Source organism: Budorcas taxicolor, chromosome 3 (assembly GCF_023091745.1).
Source record: "Budorcas taxicolor isolate Tak-1 chromosome 3, Takin1.1, whole genome shotgun sequence".
Classification (NCBI taxonomy): Eukaryota; Metazoa; Chordata; class Mammalia; order Artiodactyla; family Bovidae; genus Budorcas; species Budorcas taxicolor.
The window spans coordinates 49,639,798-49,660,560 of record NC_068912.1 but is presented as its reverse complement, the minus strand read 5'-3'; the positions used below and the strand labels follow the sequence as shown (position 1 = coordinate 49,660,560).

Genomic DNA, 20,763 nt, shown 5'->3' with positions numbered 1-20,763 from the left:
CATTTATTACAAATTAGTACATTTGCCCCTGATAATGCTGGAAATCCATACTTCCATTTTTTTACTTTTCCATTATTGTTGCCATATATTTTAACTCTATATAAATTTTATACTCCACATTACTATCATTTTTATTAAGTCAATATTCATTTATATTCAACCTTTCTAGCAGTCCTCATTCTTTCCTGCATTTCTGTATTTCCATATGGGATCAGCTTCCTTCTGACTAAAGACCTCTCTATAGAATTTTGATTAACACAGGCATGCTGGTGACCAACTCTCCTTTTTGTTTGCCAAAAACATCTATATTTCATCTTTGTATCTGAAAGATATTTTAAACTCTATATAGAACTTTTAGTTAACATTTTTTCCCCTAGCACTTTAAGGATGTCCTGTAGGTCAGTCAGTTCAGTTCAATTGTGTCCGACTCTTTGTGACCCCATGGACTGCAGCACACCAGGCCTCTCTGTCCATCACCAACTCCCGGAGTTTCTTCAAACTCATATGACCATTGAGTTGGTGATGCTATCCAACCATCTCATCCTCTGTCATCCCCTTCTCCTGCCTTCAATCTTTCCCAGCATCAGGGTCTTTTCAAATGAATCATCTCTTCACATCAGGTGGCCAAAGTATTGGGTTTTCAAGTTCAATATCAGTCCTTCCAATGAATACTCAGGACTGATCTCCTTTAGGATGGACTAGTTGGATCTCCTTGCTATCCAAGGTACTCTCAAGCGTTTTCTCCAACATCACAGTTCAAAAGCATCAATTCTTTGGCGCTCAGCTTTCTTTATAGTCCAACTCTCACATCCATACATGACTACTGGAAAAACCATAGCCTTGACTAGACGGACCTTTGTTGGCAAAATGATGTCTCTGCTTTTTAATACGCTGTCTAGGTTGGTCATAGCTTTTCTTCCAAGGACCAAGTGTCTTTTAATTTCATGGCTGCAGTGATTTTGAAGCCCCCCAAAATAAAGTCTGCCACTTTTCCCCTATCTATTTGCCATGAAGTGATGGGGCCAGATGCCATGATCTTAATTTTCTGAATGTTGAGCTTTAAGCCAACTTTTTCACTCTCCTCTTTCACTTTCATCAGGAGGCTCTTTAGTTCTTCTTCACTTTCTGTCCTGTAGGTAATGTTTAAATGCTTGTTTGCTGACATCAAGAACAGTGGCATACTGAAAATATTGAAATCTCTTAATGCAGTGATTTTAGGATTTTCAGCACCAATAAACATCTCCTTCAGTTTAAATTCAAGGTCACAGAATCATGATCAGAGTTTGAAAAGACTACAGATCATCTAGCCCAATTTCCTCCCTAGTAACAATCCTAGTAGGAGGCTATTTTGTTTTTGCCTTGAACACTTTTCCAGTTTGGGCAAGCTCAGCAAATCACAAATTAATGCATTCCATTCAAAATCTGGAGCCTATTATACAGAGTGAAGTAAGACAGAAAGAAAACACACCAATACAGTATACTAACGCATATATATGGAATTTAGAAAGATGGTAATGATAACCCTGCATGCGAGACAGTAAAAGAGACACAGATGTATAGAACAGTCCTTTGGACTCTGTGGGTGGGGGCAAGGGTGGGATGATATGGGAGAATGGCATTGAAACATGTAAATTATCATATGTGAAATAGATTGCCAGTCTAGGTTCGATGCATGATACAGGGTGATTGGGGCTGGTGCACTGGGATGAACCAGAGGGACGGGATGGGGAAGGAGGTGGAGGGGGGGCGGTTCAGGATGGGGAACACATGTACACCCATGGCAGATTCATGTCAGTGTATGGCAAAGCCAATACAATATTGTAAAGTTAAAGAAAAAAATTCTAATGATAAAATGACTTCCTTGGAGTGTACTGAAATGAAATTTGCTTCTGCTTAACACCCAGTGATGGAAATGTATCCTTCTAAAGGAGCAAGTAAGATATTTAACTTAAATTGTTTTCACTTAGGATAATGAAGAGAGGTATTATGTTCTGGCTTCCAGGTTAAGTACGTCTTTCTCCACCCAGCCCAAGTCCATCCTCAACCTTTACCAACTCCACATTCATGATGGGTCCCTAATCCCTGTCAGTTATGTTCCTAAAAATAAGTTGGAATTTAGGTCATCATCCCCATAGCCAGTGGCTTAATTTAGGGCCCATTTCTCACCTGTACTGCTGACTCCTTCCCCCATTACAAGCAGATGGTAAGAGATCTCAGGCAAACCCTATTCTCTCTATGTAAAGAATGCTCAGCAGCTCTCCATTACAGAATTGTTTTCCAAACTACTCTTTTGAGATGGAGTGTGGAGGGGTAGAACTGTTTTTTGTTATCTGCTCTTTTGTTCTCTCATTATCAGCAAAATTTGCCTACAAAACTCACTATAACCCAGGAAAATTTCAGCAATTTTAGACCCGTTTTAACCAAATAAATAAAACACACACATACATATACACTCACAAATGACCTTGATGTTGGGATATGATAACCCGAAACTTCAATATCCTAGCAATTAGAAACAAAAATATAAAAGCCTGAAAACTTTTATACACAATATGTCACAGCTTTTGGCTGAAAAAATGAAGATGAAATAATTAAGAAATGACAGAATTTGTAATCTGAGCCACCAGGTAAGTCCAAGAATACTGGGGTGGGTAGCCTATCCCTTCTCCAGGGGAACCTCCCTACCCAGGAATTGAACTGGGGTCTCCTGCATCACAGGCAGATTCTTTACCAGCTGAGCTACCCGGGAAGCCTGAAATAAAGACACTTGGGCTCAAGTCTCATTACCTTTTCTTATTAGGTTATAACCAGTAATAAGTTTTTTAATCTCTTTGAAGTTTATTTGTTCATCTGAAAAAAGGCAGTTAAGAATACCTGCTATGGTAATGATTAAATGATATAATGACAAAACAGATTTTTTTTAAGTGAAATAAAAAAAAAAGCAAAGACTAAGTTTTCAGTGCAGCATTGTTGATAGCGATGAAAAATCAGAAGCAAATGAAATATCTATTGGTGGTTAGATGAATACTAAATCATATGTATTTTCCACAGGAACACTTCAGTTTAAAAAAAAAAACAGGAAACATGTTTGCAGCTACGAACATCTACATGAATTAATCCCTAAAACAGGTTGAATGTAAGCAAGCCAGCCACAAAAGAATCAATCATGATTCTACTTTCGTAAAAGCTTCAAAAACAGGCAAAATTACATAATACATGGATTATACAGTAATTTTTTTAAAAAGTCAGAGAATGATTAACAATTCAAGATGGCAGTTACACCTGGGAGGGGAGAGGGAGTGACTGTCACATGATCAGGGAGGGGGCTCTGGTGGCTTCTTAACATTCTATAAAGGGGATTGAGGGTTAATGGGAATTCATTCTACAATTATTCTTTATATGTGACATACACCCATATACATACTTATGCATTTACGAGTCAATTAAAACAGAAAATCATTTGAAACTCTGATTCTGAATTATTAAGTATGTATCTAAACTTGTAGATGGAAGATTCACTGCTTTCTCCTGTGTTTAATCACTACATGTTCTGATTTGACTGGCAATTGACTAGTCACAACTCGGAAGAAAATAGTTGGATATAAGAAAAATTTTATTTCCTTGGATCTCAAAAAGCAGATTTCTGATGTGAAATAAGATATAGAAAATTGATTTAGAAGACAGCAACTATTATACTCTAGGCTCTGTGCCTACTATAGTAAATAAGATCTTACCACACTTAGTCTCTTAAATTTTTAAATTTTAGAGCCATATTCACTTATTAATCAGCACTCCTTAGACAATGAAAAGCTCACTGATCTATTCACAGTGCTATTCCATCCCTTCAATTCTTTCAACACTATAAGGAAGACATGATATTGCATAGTGAGTGGGCAGAACAATTATGCCAGGTTTCCATGTGCTGTGTGAATATTATTTATTTGCTGCTTACTTAAAAGCTGACAAAGAATCCAAATAAAACATATAACTCAGAAACATGGACAATTAGTTGCTTTTACTCTATCTTCTGAAAAGTATGCTAATTTAATGTATGCAGAGTAATTAAACTGGTTGATTTTAAGAAACAGCAAAATATGTGATATGGTTTAGTTATACAGGAAATACTAATACTTTAAAATTATTCCCAAGTATTTTGAGACAAAAAGCAAAATCATAATTTAAAACTTTATATGTAGTTCATAAATAAATCCATGTTTAGACATTTCTGGTAAGTATGTATAATAACTCATTTTTAAACTTTTCCTAGTTAATTCAATAAACAAATATTTAATAGCTGTTGTTCAGCTGCTAAGTCGTGTCTGACTTTGAGATCCCATAGACTATAGCATGCCAGGCTCCTCTATTCTCCACTATCTCCCAGTTTGCTCAAATTCCTGTCCATTGAGTTGGCGATGCCATCTAACCATCTCATCCTCTGCCACTCTCTTCTCCTTTCGCCCTCAATCTTTCCTAGCATTAGAGTCCTTTCCAGTGAGTCGGCTCTTTGCATCAGGTGGCCAAAGTACTGGAACTTCACCTTCAGCATCAGTCCTTTCAGTCCTGAATATTCAAGATTGATTCCCTTTAGGAATGACTGATTTGATCTCCTTGTAGTCCAAGTGACTCTCAAGAGTCTTCAGCACAATTCAAAAGCACCAATTCTTCAGTGCTCAGCCTTTTTTGCTGCTGCTGCTGCTAAGTTGCTTCAGTCATGTCCGACTCTGTGCGACCCCACAGACAGCAGTCCACCAGGCTCCGCTGTCCCTGGGATTCTTCAGGCAAGAACACTGGAGTGGGTTGCCATTTCCTTCTCCAATACATGAAAGTGAAAAGTGAAAGTGAAGTCGCTCAGTCGTGTCTGACTCTTAGCGACCCCTCAAACTGCAGCCTACCAGGCTCCTCCATCCATGGGATTTTCCAGGCAAGAGTACTGGAGTGGGGTGCCACTGCCTTTTTTATGGTCCAGCTTTTACATCCATATATGACTACTGGCTCTCTTTGACTATACACATCTTCGTCAGCAGAATGATGTCTCTGCTTTTTAATATGCTGTCTAGGTTTGTCATAGCTTTCCTTCCAAGCAGCAAGTGTCTTAATTTCATGTCCGCAGTCACTGTACACAGCAATTTTGGAGCCCAAGAAAATAAATTCTGGCACTGTTTCCACTTTTTTCCCATCTATTTGCCATGAAGTGATGGGACTGGATGCCATGATCTTAGTTTTTTGAATGCTGAATTTCAAGCCAGCTTTTCACTCTCCTCTTTCACCCTTATCAAGAGGTTCTTTAGTTCCTCTTCACTTTCTGCCATTAGAGTGATATCATCTGCATATCTGAGGTTGTTGGTGTTTCTCCGAGCAATCTTGATTCCAGCTTGATATTTATGCAGCCCAGTATTTTGCATGATATACTCTGCATATAAGTTAAATAAGTAGAGTGATAGTGTACAGCCTTTAATAGCTGCTTTTTATCAAAAGATCATGAATTTGTCCCTTCCTTCCTTTTAGGTTGGGGTCAATTCAGACAGATGACCAAGATCTGGAATTAAAATGTCATGGTTAGGGTTGACATCACTGGAGTCAAGGATTCAGCTGGCCTGGTCTTCCTTGTAGTTGAAGCTAGGGTTCTGAGTGGCATGTTAGGGAGCAGTGTGGTCAGGACCAGTGCAGCAGTGGCTGAGGACTTACTTGACATATCTGGGGCTAGTGAATCAATGCAGCAGGTAGTGCTGGCAGGGGGCTGGAACATGAAGAGTAGGCAAATAATGTATTTAGGATTATGGAGTCAGGTTTTTCACTATGAGAGAAAGAGTTACAAGTATAGAAAGGAAAAGACTAGATTAAACCCTGACATACTGAATTAGAAATGAAGGTATCAATATGAAGTCAAGGGTTTCAATTTATACGACAGAAATACATATACTGTATACATGCATGTATCTTTTTAATCTGTCCATCAATCATGCTTAAAACCAATGACTTGTGAGTAGCAAGAAGTACTTCTCAGCTCTTGGTTTCCATATACTACTCTCCATTTAAAGGAACCAGAGGTCCTTGGAAGTATGACTAAGGCAGGAGGGGAAAAAAATACTTTAAGCTTGGGACACCTTGATGCGCCAAAAATAAAAGCTTCAAGAGTCAAAAGGACAGAGACGTGAGCTTGAATTTCAAGAGACCAAGTTTAGGGAAAGTTCAGTATCAAAATAAATGACTTACTGTATAAAGCAGGAATCTGAGTCCGCTAATAGAGATGGATAAACAAATGAGCAAACATCAGTCAAAACATAAGAAAGAATGAACTCACCATTTGACAGCCACAATAGTAATAACTGATTCAGGCAAGAAGTGTTATTGGACTCTAACTGGTGACAATCTGATGAGAAAAAGGACACTCACACAGTCTCAAAGTATCTTCTCACAAAGTTCTTTTAAAGTTTACAGTGGAGAAACTTGAAAGACACTATCCTAACCAAGTGATCAAAGTTAGTATTATTAGCAATGGGACAACTTTACATGGTACACTACCTAATATGATATAGTGAAAAGAATACAACACCATTTCTGTGGTATTTCTGGGGGGGAAAAAATGTATATATCCTGAGTTTAATCATGAGGAAACATTAGATAAACTCAAACTGAGAGGCATTTATACAAAGTACTTGGCCTATATTTTTCCAAAGTGTCAAAGTCATGAAAGAAAAGACTGAAAAATTGTTTCATATTGAAGAGGAAAAAAGGACAACTAAAATGCACCATGAGATCCTGGACTAGGTGGGATGCTAGAGCAGAGATGAACATTATTGGGGCAACTGGCAAAATCTGAATGTGGTTTGTTGGTTAGAAGTCATGGTGATTTAGTCGCTAAGTCATGTCCATTATTGTGGCCCCACGGACTGTAGTTGCCAGGCTCCTCTGCCCATGGGGTTTTCCAGGCAAGAATACTGGAGCTGTTTGCCGTTTCCATATGTCAATGTTAATCTGATTTTGATGGTCATATTATGGTTATGCACGAGTATTCTTGTTTTAAGAAAGTATCACTCAAGCAGTGTTAATGGGGCATCATTATACAACCTTGAGATGGTTCAAAAATTATATTGGATGGGATCACAATGAATCTATCAATAAGGTAAATGAATATCTTTACAATATTGTGACTTCCAATCCATATATAAGTTATAAAATGTTATAACATTTAAGACCTCCTTCAATGCCTCTTGATATAGTCTAAAATTTTTTCCACAAAGATCTTCTGTGTATTTTGTCAATTCTTCAAATTTTTAAAATCAAGAATGTATGATTCTATTTGCTTTTGAGACCTCTAGGCAACAAGTCCCTTTCAAGGTTCATATCTTCATCTCTGTTGCCAAAAGTAATTTAAAATGTGCACTCAAAGTAATTTTAAATACACATAAATTCTAATTAAGTTCTCAGCATGTTCAGTTCAGTTTAGTCGTCTCTGACTCTTTGTGACCCCATGGACTGCAGCACACGAGGCCTCCCTGTCCATCACCAACTCCCAGAGTTTACTCAAAATCACGTCCATAGAGTCAGTGATGCCATCCAACCATCTCATCCTCTGTCGCCCCCTTCTCCTCCCGCCTTCAATCTTTCCCAGCATCAGGGTCTTTTCAAATGAGTCAGCTCTTCGCATCAGGTGGCCAAAGTATTGGAGTTTCAGCTTCAGCATCAGTCCTTCCAATCAATATTCAGGATTAATTTCCTTTAGGAATGGCTGGTTTGATCTCGTTGCAGTCCAAGGGACTCTCAAGAGTCTTCTCCAACACCACAGTTCAAAAGCATCAATTCTTTGGCACTCAGCTTTCTTTATAGTCCAATTCTCACATCCATACCTGACTACTGGAAAAACCATAGCCTTAACTAGATGGACCTTTGTTGGCAAAGTAATGTCCCTGCTTTTTAATATGCATCTAGGTTGGTGTCTAGAAGAAGCAAGTGTCTTCTAATTTCACGGCTGCAGTCACCACCTGCAGTGATTTTGGAGCCCCCCAAAATAAAGTCTCTCACTGTTTCCATTGTTTCCCCATCTATTTGCCATGAAGTAATGGAACCAGATGCCACGATCTTAGTTCTCTGAATGTTGAGCTTTAAACCAACTTTTTCACTCTCCTCTTTCACTTTCATCAAGAGACTCTTAAGTTCTTTGCTTTCTGCCATAACGGTGGTGTCATCTGCATATCTGAGGTTATTGATATTTCTCCCAGCAATCTTGATTCCTGCTTGTGTTTCTTCCAGTACAGCGTTTCTCATGATGTACTATGCACATAACTTAAATAGGCAGGGTGACAATATACAGCCTTGTTGGACTCCTTTCCCAATTTGGAATCAGTCTGTTGTTCCATGTCCGGTTCTGTTGCTTCTTGATCTGCTTACAGATTTCTCAGAAGGCAGGGAAGGTGGTCTGGTATTCTCATCTCTTAAGAATCTTCCAGTTTGTTGTGATCCACACAGTCAATGGCTTTGGCATAGTCAATAAAGCAGATGTTTTTTACGGAACTCTCTTGCTTCTTCTATGATCCAACAGATGTTGGCAATTTGATCTCTGGTTCCTCTGCCTTTTCTAAATCCAGCTTGAACATCTGGAAGTTCATGGTTCATGTACTGTTGAAGCCTAGCTTGGAGAATTTTGAGCATTGCTTTGCTAGTGTGTGAGATGAGTGCAACTGTGTGGTCATTTGAACATTCTTTGGCATTGCCTTTCTTTGGGATTGGAATGAAAACTGACCTTTTCCAGTCCTATGGCCACTGTTGAGTTTTCCAGATTTGCTGGCATATTGAGTGCAGCACTTTCACAGCATCATCTTTTAGGATTTGAAATAGCTCCACTGGAATTCCATCACCTTCACTACCTTTGTTTGTAGTGATGCTTCCTAAGGCCCACTTGACTTCACATTCCAGGATGTCTGGCTCTATGTGAGTGCTCACACCATCGTAAAACAAGTCTATCTAGGGAAGTTATGATCAACCCTTCACAAATGACTTCTTAGAATCTTGAACAGTATGCTTTCCACAAGCTTTCTGGTGGTCTGGCAGCTCTTAAAGGACTCCCAACTCTTGCCTTTTCCCTAGGCTCACATTCTTTCCATGTGACATAAAACAAGTTCTAATGAATGACTGCCACCACATTACTGGGTAGCAGAGCATAGTGGATGTTGTAGGTACTCTGGAAACAGCAACATCCCAAGAGATACTTGTTAATGTCCTAGGAAACCACAAAACATCTACAGACTGATAGCTTCAGCTGGACAAGATGCCAGAGAGCCCTCAAGACAGACAGGAGCCAAAAGTGGAACTCTAACTTGTGAGGCTTAAAAATTGAGGGGAAACAAGAGAGCCCACTTGTTGATGAAATACTCTTTGGCTTGTCCCAGCAGATTGAAAGAAAGTTAAGAGTTTATGCAGTAATAAGCCTGCCAACGCAGGAGATGCAACAGACCCGGGTTCGATCCCTGGGCCAGGAAGTTCCCCTGGAGGAGGAAATGGCAACCCACTCCAGTATTCTTGCCTGGAAAATTCCAAGGACAGAGGAGCCGGGTGGACTACAGTCCATGGGGTCTCAAAGAGTCGGACACAACTGAGCAAGAGTTTAAAAGTACATTTTCTACTGAGTGAAAGGTCACCAGCTGGTATTCCTTAAACAAATGTGGCAGAAGGTACAGGTCACTCATGACATTCCATTTCGAGTTGCTGTATCCGCTTTGTGCTCCTTAGGAAAAGAGATAAAAGACTTGAAAACCTGGATGTGATTTCCTAGTAGTTTCTAGTAGGATTAGCCTAAGGGATATCCCACCTGAGGACTTTATCCTGTGGTGGTGTTGTTGCCTAGGCACTAAGTCGTGTCTGACTCTTCTGTGACCCCATGGACTGTATCCCACCAGGCTCCTTTGCCAGTGGGATTTCCCAGGCAAGAATATTGGAGCGGGTTGCCATTTCCTTCTCCAGGGCATCCTCCCAAACCACGGATTGAACCTGCATCTCTTACACTGGCAGGCGGATTCTTTACCACTGAGCCACCAGGGAAGCAACCTGCAGTGTACCCTACTCTTCTTTTTACCTGGTCCACAAAGGAAAAATAAAGAAGATAACTTAGTGTTGAGATGTGAATTAGGGGGGGTTATATGCTAAAGGGAAAAATTTTTAAATAAACATAAAACTCTATGAACATCATGAAAAAATTATGAATAAAAAAATCTAAAAATTTAAAAAGCACATTTTCTGAGTCACAAAATGAAATGATGAGAAAAGTTTAGACATGGATAGTGGTCATGGTTGCAGAACAACGTGAGTGTACTTAACGGCACTGAAATGTACATTTAACATTTGGTAAAATGGTAAATTCTATGTTATGCATATTCTACCACAATTAAAAATTTTCAAAGGTGCATTTTCTATTGTTAAACACTACCTGATATTACTTAGTAATTATGTAGTTAAGAGCACCAATGTTACATCAGGATCTGACTGCCCTGTGTTTGAGACCTGACTTCAACTTTTATGTCTGTGGAACCCAGAGTAGATTTAAACATCAGTTTCAAATCTGTAACATGGGAATAATAAAGTACTTACCTACCCATTGTAAGCTGCTGTAAACGTGAAATAATTTACAAGGAACTCAGCAGAGTTCATAGCATGCAGAAAGAACGCAATTAAATATTGGCCCTTATGTTCTTTTTAGGTTTTCATACCAACACAATTCTACATTTTTTAAACAATTAGGACTACAAACAAGGCTCCAATACAAAAGGGTGGGTAATTCTTTTTCCCTAGTCCTTAATGTTATATAAAAATATAAAACAACTTCCCATAAAATGCACTCCATGCTGCAGTCAAAGTACATATGAGTTTCAAGTGTTTACCACTAAGCCAATGGTTAATAAACCTCAAAGTCTTACACCCTAAGTGGCAACAATTTCACAGAAACCACAAGAACTTGAAATAATTTAACAGGTTAATATATATATTTTTATCAAGTATAACATGGTCATACAAAAGCATTTGTTACAAATATAATTCACACATACAAAAAGAGGCTATTTTATTTTTTGTCCCTTTTATATCCTATTTTATGCAAAATGACAAAACCAAGAAACTAGCAGAACTGAGCTAGTTCTAAAAAACTGGGAAATATAAATGAAATATATCCAATCATCTACACTCCCTCTCTAATTCCAAACATTGAGGCTTATTGAACTATACTCTTAGAATCAACTTTAAATCTCTGTATGATTCACCTGAATCATACATGGTCAATAGTTATAAATCCAGGTAGAAAAAGCACATAAAATTATTCATAAGTGAAAACACTTCAAACAAAAGAAGTGTTTTTTTAAAAATCCAGATAATATTAAAAGGAAATACACTGAATTTTAAAACATTGTTTTGGACTATTATATAAAATATCAAAAGTTTCAGAACTGTTGAACAAAAGTTTATGCAAAACAAAGCCAAAAAGTGAAAAATTATTAAATGTGTACTATCTAAAACCAAATAAGACATGACTAAACTATACAACTTAGAAACATGTTTAAATGTATTTTCTTTGTACAGTTAAGCTGGCTACCACATGCAAAATTTGGCAATTAATTAAAATGGAATTAAATACAGATTTGCAAGCCTTTTGGCCATGATGTAAATATGAAAAAGTTAAGTGAATCACCAATTGCAAAATAAAATGTTACACACTTACCACAAAAGCATAAATGGTCAAAGATACAATATAAAATTGTGTGAAAAAAACAATCATACCAAATAAAGATCTTTCCAGCACTTGCACTCAGAAACATTCCTTTTATAAATAAGCATGTAGTTTCAACTTCAAAAAAATAAAGCTGATTTCCCTCAATTGCACCTATTAGTTGAGAGCTATATCATATATTAGGGATGCACTTAAATGGACCATATTATGGGGAATTAACTGAACTTTAAAAAAATTTTAGAGTCTATTTATTCACAACTTCAAAAATACATATAATTCCAGTGAGGCACAGGTGGGCCCTATCAAAACATTCTGCCATTCAACAAAATTGACACAGGATAACACAATACAATGACAAAAAGCTAACTCCACAATTTAGCAATCCTATACAAGAGAGGCCCTGGCAAAAATTTCTTTCAGAAGACAAACACAATACCACAAAACAAAACAACAAAAAGAGAAAAAACTGAATTCTGACAACCCTACACAAACTGTGGGATTTCATCTTCAAGGTCTTCAAACTGCTGCATTCGTTTTAGCCTTGGTCTCTGACACGCCGTGGGTACATCAGGCTGCTCTTGCTCTTCAGCCTTCTCTTCAGGCCTACTAACTGGGTGCACAGGCTCAGCCGATGCATTTTCAGACCCTGGAATTGATTTCAGCACGTGCTCCTGGGGAGCATGCATTGTGCCAGGGGGCACGGCTATGGAGGGTGTCACCGGTTTCTCCTCATCCCCTCTCCCACTAGCAGCAGGAGCAGGTGGTTTATAAAACGTTGTCCAGTGCTGGGGCTGCAGTGTCCTGGGTGCTCTGACAGAAGCAGGAGGGCAGGAGTCAGAGGACCGTCTCTCTGACACCTGTCTTGCTGACCTGACAGGTTCTGTGTATGGCTTACTGGGCTGGGTGATGCTGACTGGGTGGTCCCCACTGCTCCTGATGTTCACTGTCACACCTCTTTCCTGGAATGCACTGGGCACAATCATTCCAGTCTTTGCAGCGAGGTCATTTTGTTCATACTGTTTCTCCCTAGTTTTTTGTAGAGTCTGCTGATCAAAGCCATCAAATTTAGAACAAACAACAGTTGTGGTGTCTTTTCTATTAACTCCTTCAAAGATAGGATTCTTGCAAAGCTTGTCTGAATTTACATTTCCCATATTTCTGCCATTTCTCTCAGTAGGAGAGCTAGCAAGTAGTAGTAGTTTGTCTATTGGCAAACTTACAGGTCTAATCCTGGTCCTTGGAAGATGCCTCTCAACACCATTTATTTCCCTATCGGACTTCAGAGTAGGCAGCCTGGAGGTTTTACAAGCATCTTCTGTCTTTCTTGATGCTGACTCAAGTTCTTGGTCTACAAGTAAACGCCCTTTGTTGTCTGTAAAGGAAGAGATTCATTTTAAAATCAAACTTTATGGTATACAGTTAACAAGAGTATCAAAATGAGTTAGAGATGAACACCCTCTCAAAACAAGAGTCTTCATGTATTTTCTCGGTGTTATTTTTTAGTTTTCTAGGCAGAGGAGTAAAATACTCATAAAATATTAAAGGTACACTTTGATTTAAAATGTTAGAAGTCTATATTTATTTAAATAAATATAATAAATAGCTACAAGATTCATTGCAGGTTGTGGGGAAAAAACACCCTTACTGATGTACAATAGCTTATATGCTATGTATGAACAAGTGAAGTGAAAGTCACTCAGTTGTGTCCAGCTCTTCATGACTCCATGGACTATACAGTCCGTGGAATTCTCCAGGTCAGAATACTGGAGTGGGGAGCCTTTCCCTTCTCCAGGGGATCTTTCCAACCCAGGACTGAACCCAGGTCTTCTGCATTGCAGGTGAATTCTTTACCAGGTGAGCCACAAGGGAAGCCCATGAATAAAGTAAAGTGAAAGTGAAGTCGCTCAGTCGTGTCCAACTCTTTGCGACCCGTGGACTGTAGCCCACCAAGCTCCTCCGTCCATGGGATTCTCCAGGCAAGAATACTGGAGTGGGTTGCCATTTCCTTCTCCATAAGTGCTGACTAAAAGGGCTGTGACGATTTCAACAGGCTGATATTGGCGTGTTACCCTCAGAAAAGTTACACCAATTTATACACCAACCAAATATAACTATACGCTGAATCCCAAGGCTTTTTCCAACTCCATCTGCTTTTCACAGTTATACTCAACCCACAGTAAGAAGGTATTATATTAAACACCTTAGAGGCCCTTATATGATCAATTAATAAATGGACTATAATATTCATCCTGAGCTGAATAGTTTTAAGTGGAAAATGCCATTCTCCCTATTCACTGTTCACTTCCAGATGTTCTTCCCTCTCTCTTCTATCAAGTCTGGACCCATGGTCCATGTTTTCTCAAATTAGAATCCTGAACTTTTTTAAACCCTGTCCTTTTTTTGCAGCATCTCCCCTAACACATCCCAGTTTCTGGTAAATTCCAGCCCTCTGCTCATGCTCCTCTTCTGAGGAGTGGTTTGGAGACAGGAGCCCATCAGACTGACTTAACAATTATCACCTCATCTGACCTTCCTCCATAGCTCCTTACTATGAACCTCTCTTCCCTGGGCTTCCAGGGCAATGCTCTCTTATTTTGATTTCCCAGGTCCTCCCCCCAGGTATATAGAACATCCTAAAGGACGTTTTGCAAACCACTGCAGGCACCAAAGTGCATTCTTAAGTTCTAAGGGAAAAAACTACAGTGTAATGGATAAGAGTGCAGACTCTGAAGCCCAGCATCTGGATTTAGCTCCACTCTACCCCTTTTGCACTGGGCAAGGCAATCTTGCTGACCCTCAGTGTCTTCACCTGTCAAAAGGAATCCTACTTGTATCTTTGATGATATGTGGCCTAAATGATCTAATCATGAAAAGTGTTCATTTATCTATTATATAAATGAAGTGGTACAGGCACTAGAAAAATGAAATTCCTAACTGGGAGCCCTAGATAATGGAATAGTGAAATTATCATCAACATAGGTTCAAATACTGAACAATCAATTAGGGGCATGACCTCTGGCACTATTTAACCTCTCTCAGATTACTAGGTTATGGGTTGAAAGGGGTTAATACTATCTATATTATAGCACAGAACTGTTTCTGAGATCAAATCAGATAAACAGAATCAAACAATAAGAACAGTGCCTAGCACAGAGCAGGCTCCATTGCTTTTCATATCTTGTCAGGCTGTCATCATTAATATTTAATTACAGATGAAATTTAACATATATGACTACATTTAAAAAAACCTGCAAGTTCGCTTTAGTGATGTACAGAATTACAGTAACAAACGAAAGCCTTTCCACAAATGGATGCCACCAATCGCTGCAACTAAAATTATATACAGTGAATGACTACAGACAAGGAAATAAAAAAATACCATGTGTGCTCAATGTGTTAATGACAGGGGATATGAAAAGGCACTTGAAAAAAATTTTTCTGAGTTTTTTGAATCTAAAATTTTTGAATTTGAGGAGTCTAGGTGACTCCTTACAAGTATTAAGATCAATACAATGTTCTATGGTTACAGAAGATGCTAATGAATCATCATACTACTTAAAACATTTCTGCATTCTTGACATACATTAATTGCAAAACTAAAAAAAATTTTCAGAAAGAGCACAAAACACCCCTATGAACTCCAAGATGTCTTTTTATAAGGATTACTGAAAAGAATGGCATTCATATAAATGCAAGGTACACTAAAAGGCATTCTTAACGTCTGGAAAAGATGCACTTACTAAAGAACTTTCTTCCTCTGACTTCTTTCAACTTCACTCACCTTGGCTTTTAATCATGGTTTACTGGGACAGTTTTAAGTCAGTAAGCATGCATTTTACATGGCCACTCACCAATGAGACATGCATCACATTTTTCTAATGCATTTTGCTTTCGCTCTGATTCCTCAAATGATGGAGTGGATTCAAAACTTTTGCATTCACTTTCTGTAGTTTGGCTATCCTGTTGACAGAAGATAGTTTTTAAACTTGAAGAAGCAAAACACACTTCAAAATAAACAGTTCAAAGATTTTCAACTTACAACATTAAACTTTACAAAGTTCCAACATAATTCCATATGCGCAAAACTCACTTCTTTTGAAGAGAAAAACAGTGACTTCATAGAATGCTCTGGATCTCTTTCTTCTGGTGATAACAGAGACTTCGGAAGATAGCCTTGGTCAACCTGAGATGCGATGCCACCTGCACTACATACAGCTGTATCTTGTGGCTGCAGGGACCCATCGAAGATCTTCTGTGAGTAGGTAATGAGGAACTCTACCAACCGTGCTTGATTTGAATAGTCAGCAATGGAGGAGATAGTGACAGGAGCCGCTGTGGGCCTTGGCCTGAGGAGACTTGGTCCGAATATCACACCCAGGTTTCTTGAGTTCATTTTGTTTTCTTCCGAATGATCTACAACTCTGCGACAAAGAACACATAAAGCTGTATTAGATTTCCTTGATGGCAGTTTATTATGGGTTGGGAAAGGTGGAGGAAAAATGGGTTGAAATCTAGGAAAAGGATCTATTTATTTGCTTAAATGCTGACCACACAGCAAGTTGGGTTTCACGGTATTAGGATTAAATATAAATAAGTAGAAGGAATCAGTAAAGTTTTACCAGCGGAAAAAAAAAATACCCCTAACGCTGCTCCTCCCTGGTACCTATGGTGGAAACTCTGCCTCACTGCCCACAGCTAGTCCTCAAGCCTAGCTGATCCCACAGATCTCTCTGCTGCTCCACTGCCATCCCCACTGCTCTGGCCTTACTTCAAGTTCTCGCCACCTTTTATTTCTCTGTCTATTCAAAGAGACCTGAATTGAAGTAATTAAGTACCTCTCCTCCAAGCCATTCTCGATATAGCTGCTAGAAAGACCTAACAGGCAAACCTGACCATGTTAAATTCCTGGCCCCAAATCCTTTAGTGAGTACAGAAAGAAGACAGTCAATTCATCTGCCAGGCATGTATGACTTTACCAGGACTCCACCTAGCTCACTTTGTGCTACTGCTTGCTAGACTGTGGCCGAACTGAACTTCTTTTATGTCCCCCAAAGCAAAGTGATCTCCTGTGTCTCTGCCTGGACTGCCCCTTTGCACATCAGCAAACCATTCTTCAAATTTGGCTCAGGATTACCGTCTCTGACTCATGACTCCCTCCCCCATGTTCCTCTGCATGCTAAGCAAAGTACCCTCAGAATAAGAATGACACTGCACTGCACTTCTGTGCGGGTCTGCCCCTCAAGCTCACAGCAGAACACATGAAAGAAACCTGACATTTGCATCCTTATTTCCCCAGCCAGAGCCTGGCACAGAACAGGCATCTGACGGAAAGATGTTGGCTCCAAGAACATATACGGAAAGATGTTGGCTCCAAGAACATATACAAAGTGTCTCCCTTTCCCTCATACATATTAGAAATGAAATATTCAGTCTAAAAACAATACCACAAGAATGTGAAATGTACTTAATACTACTGAACTGTACACTTAAAAATGGCTAAAAGGGTAAATTTTTGTTATGTGTATTTTACCACAATTAAAAAAATAAACCATAAAAGCAAAACCAAAAAAACTGACCCATTATCCACCCATTAATCAATGCCTGTCTTATTGAAAGTTCTTACCGCTTAAGATGAACTATGAGGTAATGAAGGCTGTTAAAATTTGATGCTGGCAATTGTCTTAGAAGGTCCTTGCTTTTTAGGAGGATTCGGCTTATTTCTATAGATGTACTGGGCCATTTTTTGTCCTCAGGGTTATCCTTTTTCATCTCCTGTTCTTCATTTACATGTTGGATTTCTATTGCAAGGTCCATAAATTCCTTGTACAATCGAAATAAAATAAATGGTTCTGGGAGCTAAAGAAATAACATTACATTAGAAATATCATTCTTTTCATGTTTTTCACTGTTAATAATTTACTGAATAGCTACTGAGTGGTTTAGCACATCCTTTTTAGAGTAACAGGACTTAAGGTCAATCCACAGTTAGAAATGTATGTAATGTCTCATCACAAGGAAAAATATTTTTTTATTTCTTTAACCTTGTATCTACATATGATGGATTTCACTAAACTTATTGTGATAATCGTCTCATGATGTAAGTCAAACTGTTATGCTGGACACCTTAAACTTCTACAGTGCTGTATGTCAGTTATATCTCAATACAACCAGAAGAGAAAAAATTAAACTCTAGAACAAGAAAAAAAGAAATGCATGTATGTTTGCTAGGCGTGATCTACAAGTATATCCACAGATATACAAGCTACAGTCACCATAAGCATATCCACATTAAAAATGAGTTAACTACTAATCAAGTAATACTCTAAACCTAAAGCTACATGATGGGATTTTAAAACTGATACTCTATACCAATTACATTCAAGACTGCACCAAAGTCAGCATGATCTTCAGCTATCTTATTGAAAAAAATCCAGGATAATGTACAATACATATCAAATTAAATAGAAAATACTTATTTTCTGTTTGTATGGGAGACAGAGAGAACAAAATGCTATAAGGTGCTTGTGTTTTACCTGGACCTGACTGAAGATTAGCAAAAGACAATATGACTTCACAAGAAGACACTGCCAAAATTTTGTTATCTAATTTTTAAATACCACTTTAATTGCCATAAGCAGGTCAAAAGATAAAGTTCCTCTCTCAAACTGTCCACAGGCATACCACCTTGATCTGTCTATTGGCATAACTGATTTCAATGACTGCACTATGTGGTGATAAAATATACACCATCTCTCTTGCTAGCTGATGTCTTACATTATCTGTGGTGAGGTTGGCACCTACTTCTCCAGCTTCCCCTGCTGGTCCCAAAGAGGGCATATCAAGATCAATTTCTACCTCTACCATTTGAGGATCTGAAGAAGGTCATTCTTGGAGCTTCAGACTTTCCACATAGTATTGAGTAAAATAAAGGCTATTCTGTTAACACTGTAAGAACTGAGCATGGCTTTCCACACTAAAGCTTTGGTCCCATAGTATTCCTAGCACAGAACAAGAGCTGGTATGTTGTTGTTGTTTAGCTGCCAAGTCATGTCCAACTCTTTACAACCTCCATGGACTGTAGCCCGCCAGGCTCTTCTGTCCACGGGATTTCCCAGGCAAGAATATTGCAGTGGGTTGCCATTTCCTTCTCTAGGGGATCTTTTTGACTCAGGGATTGAACCCATATCTCTGGCATCTTCTGCACTGGCAAGTAGATTCTTTACCACTGAGCCACCTGGGAAGACTGAAAGCTGGTAGTATTTGACCCCATTTATTTCCTCTCCCTGACTGACTTTAAGAAATAAAGGATGATTCATTGTGAGATTAAAAGTTATTTGGAAATACTGTCTCCATTTCTCAATTGAGAATCATATAAAATGTGGTTAAAGAGATATCAAAAGTTTCCTGGGCTAACATGGTACATCCAATTTGTACCTAATTTCTTTCCTTTCTACAATCCCACTGACATACAGTTAAGAGAACAGGGATGGAGACAAAAAACACTTCGCAAGCTGCAGAGGACATAAACGTGCTGACTTAGCACTCCTAAGAAAGCTAAAATTCTAAACAGAGAATCAATATGATTTACCAGATCCTAAGGAGACTCTTGATGAAAGTGAAAGAGGAGAGTGAAAAAGTTGGCTTAAAGCTCAACATTCAGAAAACGAAGATCATGGCATCTGGTCCCATCACTTCATGGCAAATAGATGGGGAAACAGTGGAAACAGTGTCAGACTTTATTTTGGGGGGGCTCCAAAATCACTGCAGATGGTGACTGCAGCCATGAAATTAAAAGACGCTTACTCCTTGGAAGGAAAGTTATGACCAACCTAGATAGCATATTGAAAAGCAGAGACATTACTTTGGCAACAAAGGTCTGTCTAGTCTAGGCTATGGTTTTTCCAGCGGTCATGTACGGATGTGAGAGTTGGATTGTGAAGAAATCTGCTGCTACTGCTGCTGCTAAGTCGCTTCAGTTGTGTCCGACTCTGTGTGACCCCATAGACGGCAGCCCATGAGGCTCCTGCTGAAGAACTGATGCTTTTGAACTGTGGTGTTGGAGAAGACTCTTGAGAGTCCCTTGGACTGCAAGGAGATCCAACCAGTCCATTCTGAAGGAGATCAGCCCTGGGTGTTCTTTGGAAGGAATGATGTTAAAGCTGAAACTCCAGTGCTTTGGCCACCTCATGCGAAGAGTTAACTCATTGGAAAAGACTCTGATGATGGGAGGGATTGGGGGCAGGAGGAAAAGGGGATGACCGAGGATGAGATGGCTGGATGGCATCACCGACTCGATGGACGTAAGTTTGAGTGAACTCCAGGAGTTGGTGATGGACAGGGAGGCCTGGCGTGTTGCGATTCATGGGGTCGCAAAGAGAGACACGACTGAGCGACTGAGCTGAACTGAAGGAGACTCTGCCTCTTGAGAAATCTGTATGCAGGTCAGAAAGCAACAGTTAGAACTGGACATGGAACAACAGACTGGTTCCAAATCAGGAAAGGAATATGCCAAGGCTATATACTGTCACCCTGCTTACTTAACTTATATGCAGAGTACATCATGAGACACACTGGGCTGGATGAAGCACAAGATGGAATCAAGATTGCTGGGAGAAATATCAATAACCTCAGATATGCAGACGACACCACCCTTATGGCAGAAAGCGAAGAAGAACTAAAGAGCCTCTTGATGAAAGTAAAAGAGAAGAGTGAAAAAGTTGGCTTAAAATTCAGAAAACTAAGATCATGGCATCTGATCTCATCACTTCAATGCAAATAGTTGGGAAAACAGTGGAAACAGTGTCAGACTTTATTTTTTTGGGCTCCAAAATCACTGCAGATGGTACTGCAGCCATAAAATTAAAAGACACTTGCTCCTTGGAAGAAAAGCTATGACCAACGTAGACAGTGTATTAAAAAGCAGGGACATTATGGGGAGGGATGTGAGAGGGGGGTTCATGTTTGGGAACACATGTAAGAATTAAAGATTTTAAAATTTAAAAAAAATTTAAAAAAATCTAAAAAAATAAAATAAAATAAAATAAAAATATTAA

General features: G+C 39.0%; 1 protein-coding gene across 1 annotated transcript in view; it reads right to left on the bottom strand.

The window, feature by feature from the left end:
- Positions 1–11,503: 11,503 nt before the first annotated feature.
- The window catches only part of ARHGAP29 (Rho GTPase activating protein 29), a 61,211-nt gene continuing 51,951 nt past the window's right edge, over positions 11,504–20,763 (bottom strand). The window contains exons 19-22 of the mRNA XM_052637114.1: positions 17,334–17,566; positions 15,801–16,131; positions 15,562–15,670; positions 11,504–13,082 (exon numbers count right to left, since the gene is read on the bottom strand). Coding sequence (XP_052493074.1) covers positions 12,193–13,082; positions 15,562–15,670; positions 15,801–16,131; positions 17,334–17,566 — 1,563 coding nt within the window. The 3' untranslated portion in view covers positions 11,504–12,192. The remainder of the gene's footprint in view (positions 13,083–15,561; positions 15,671–15,800; positions 16,132–17,333; positions 17,567–20,763) is intronic.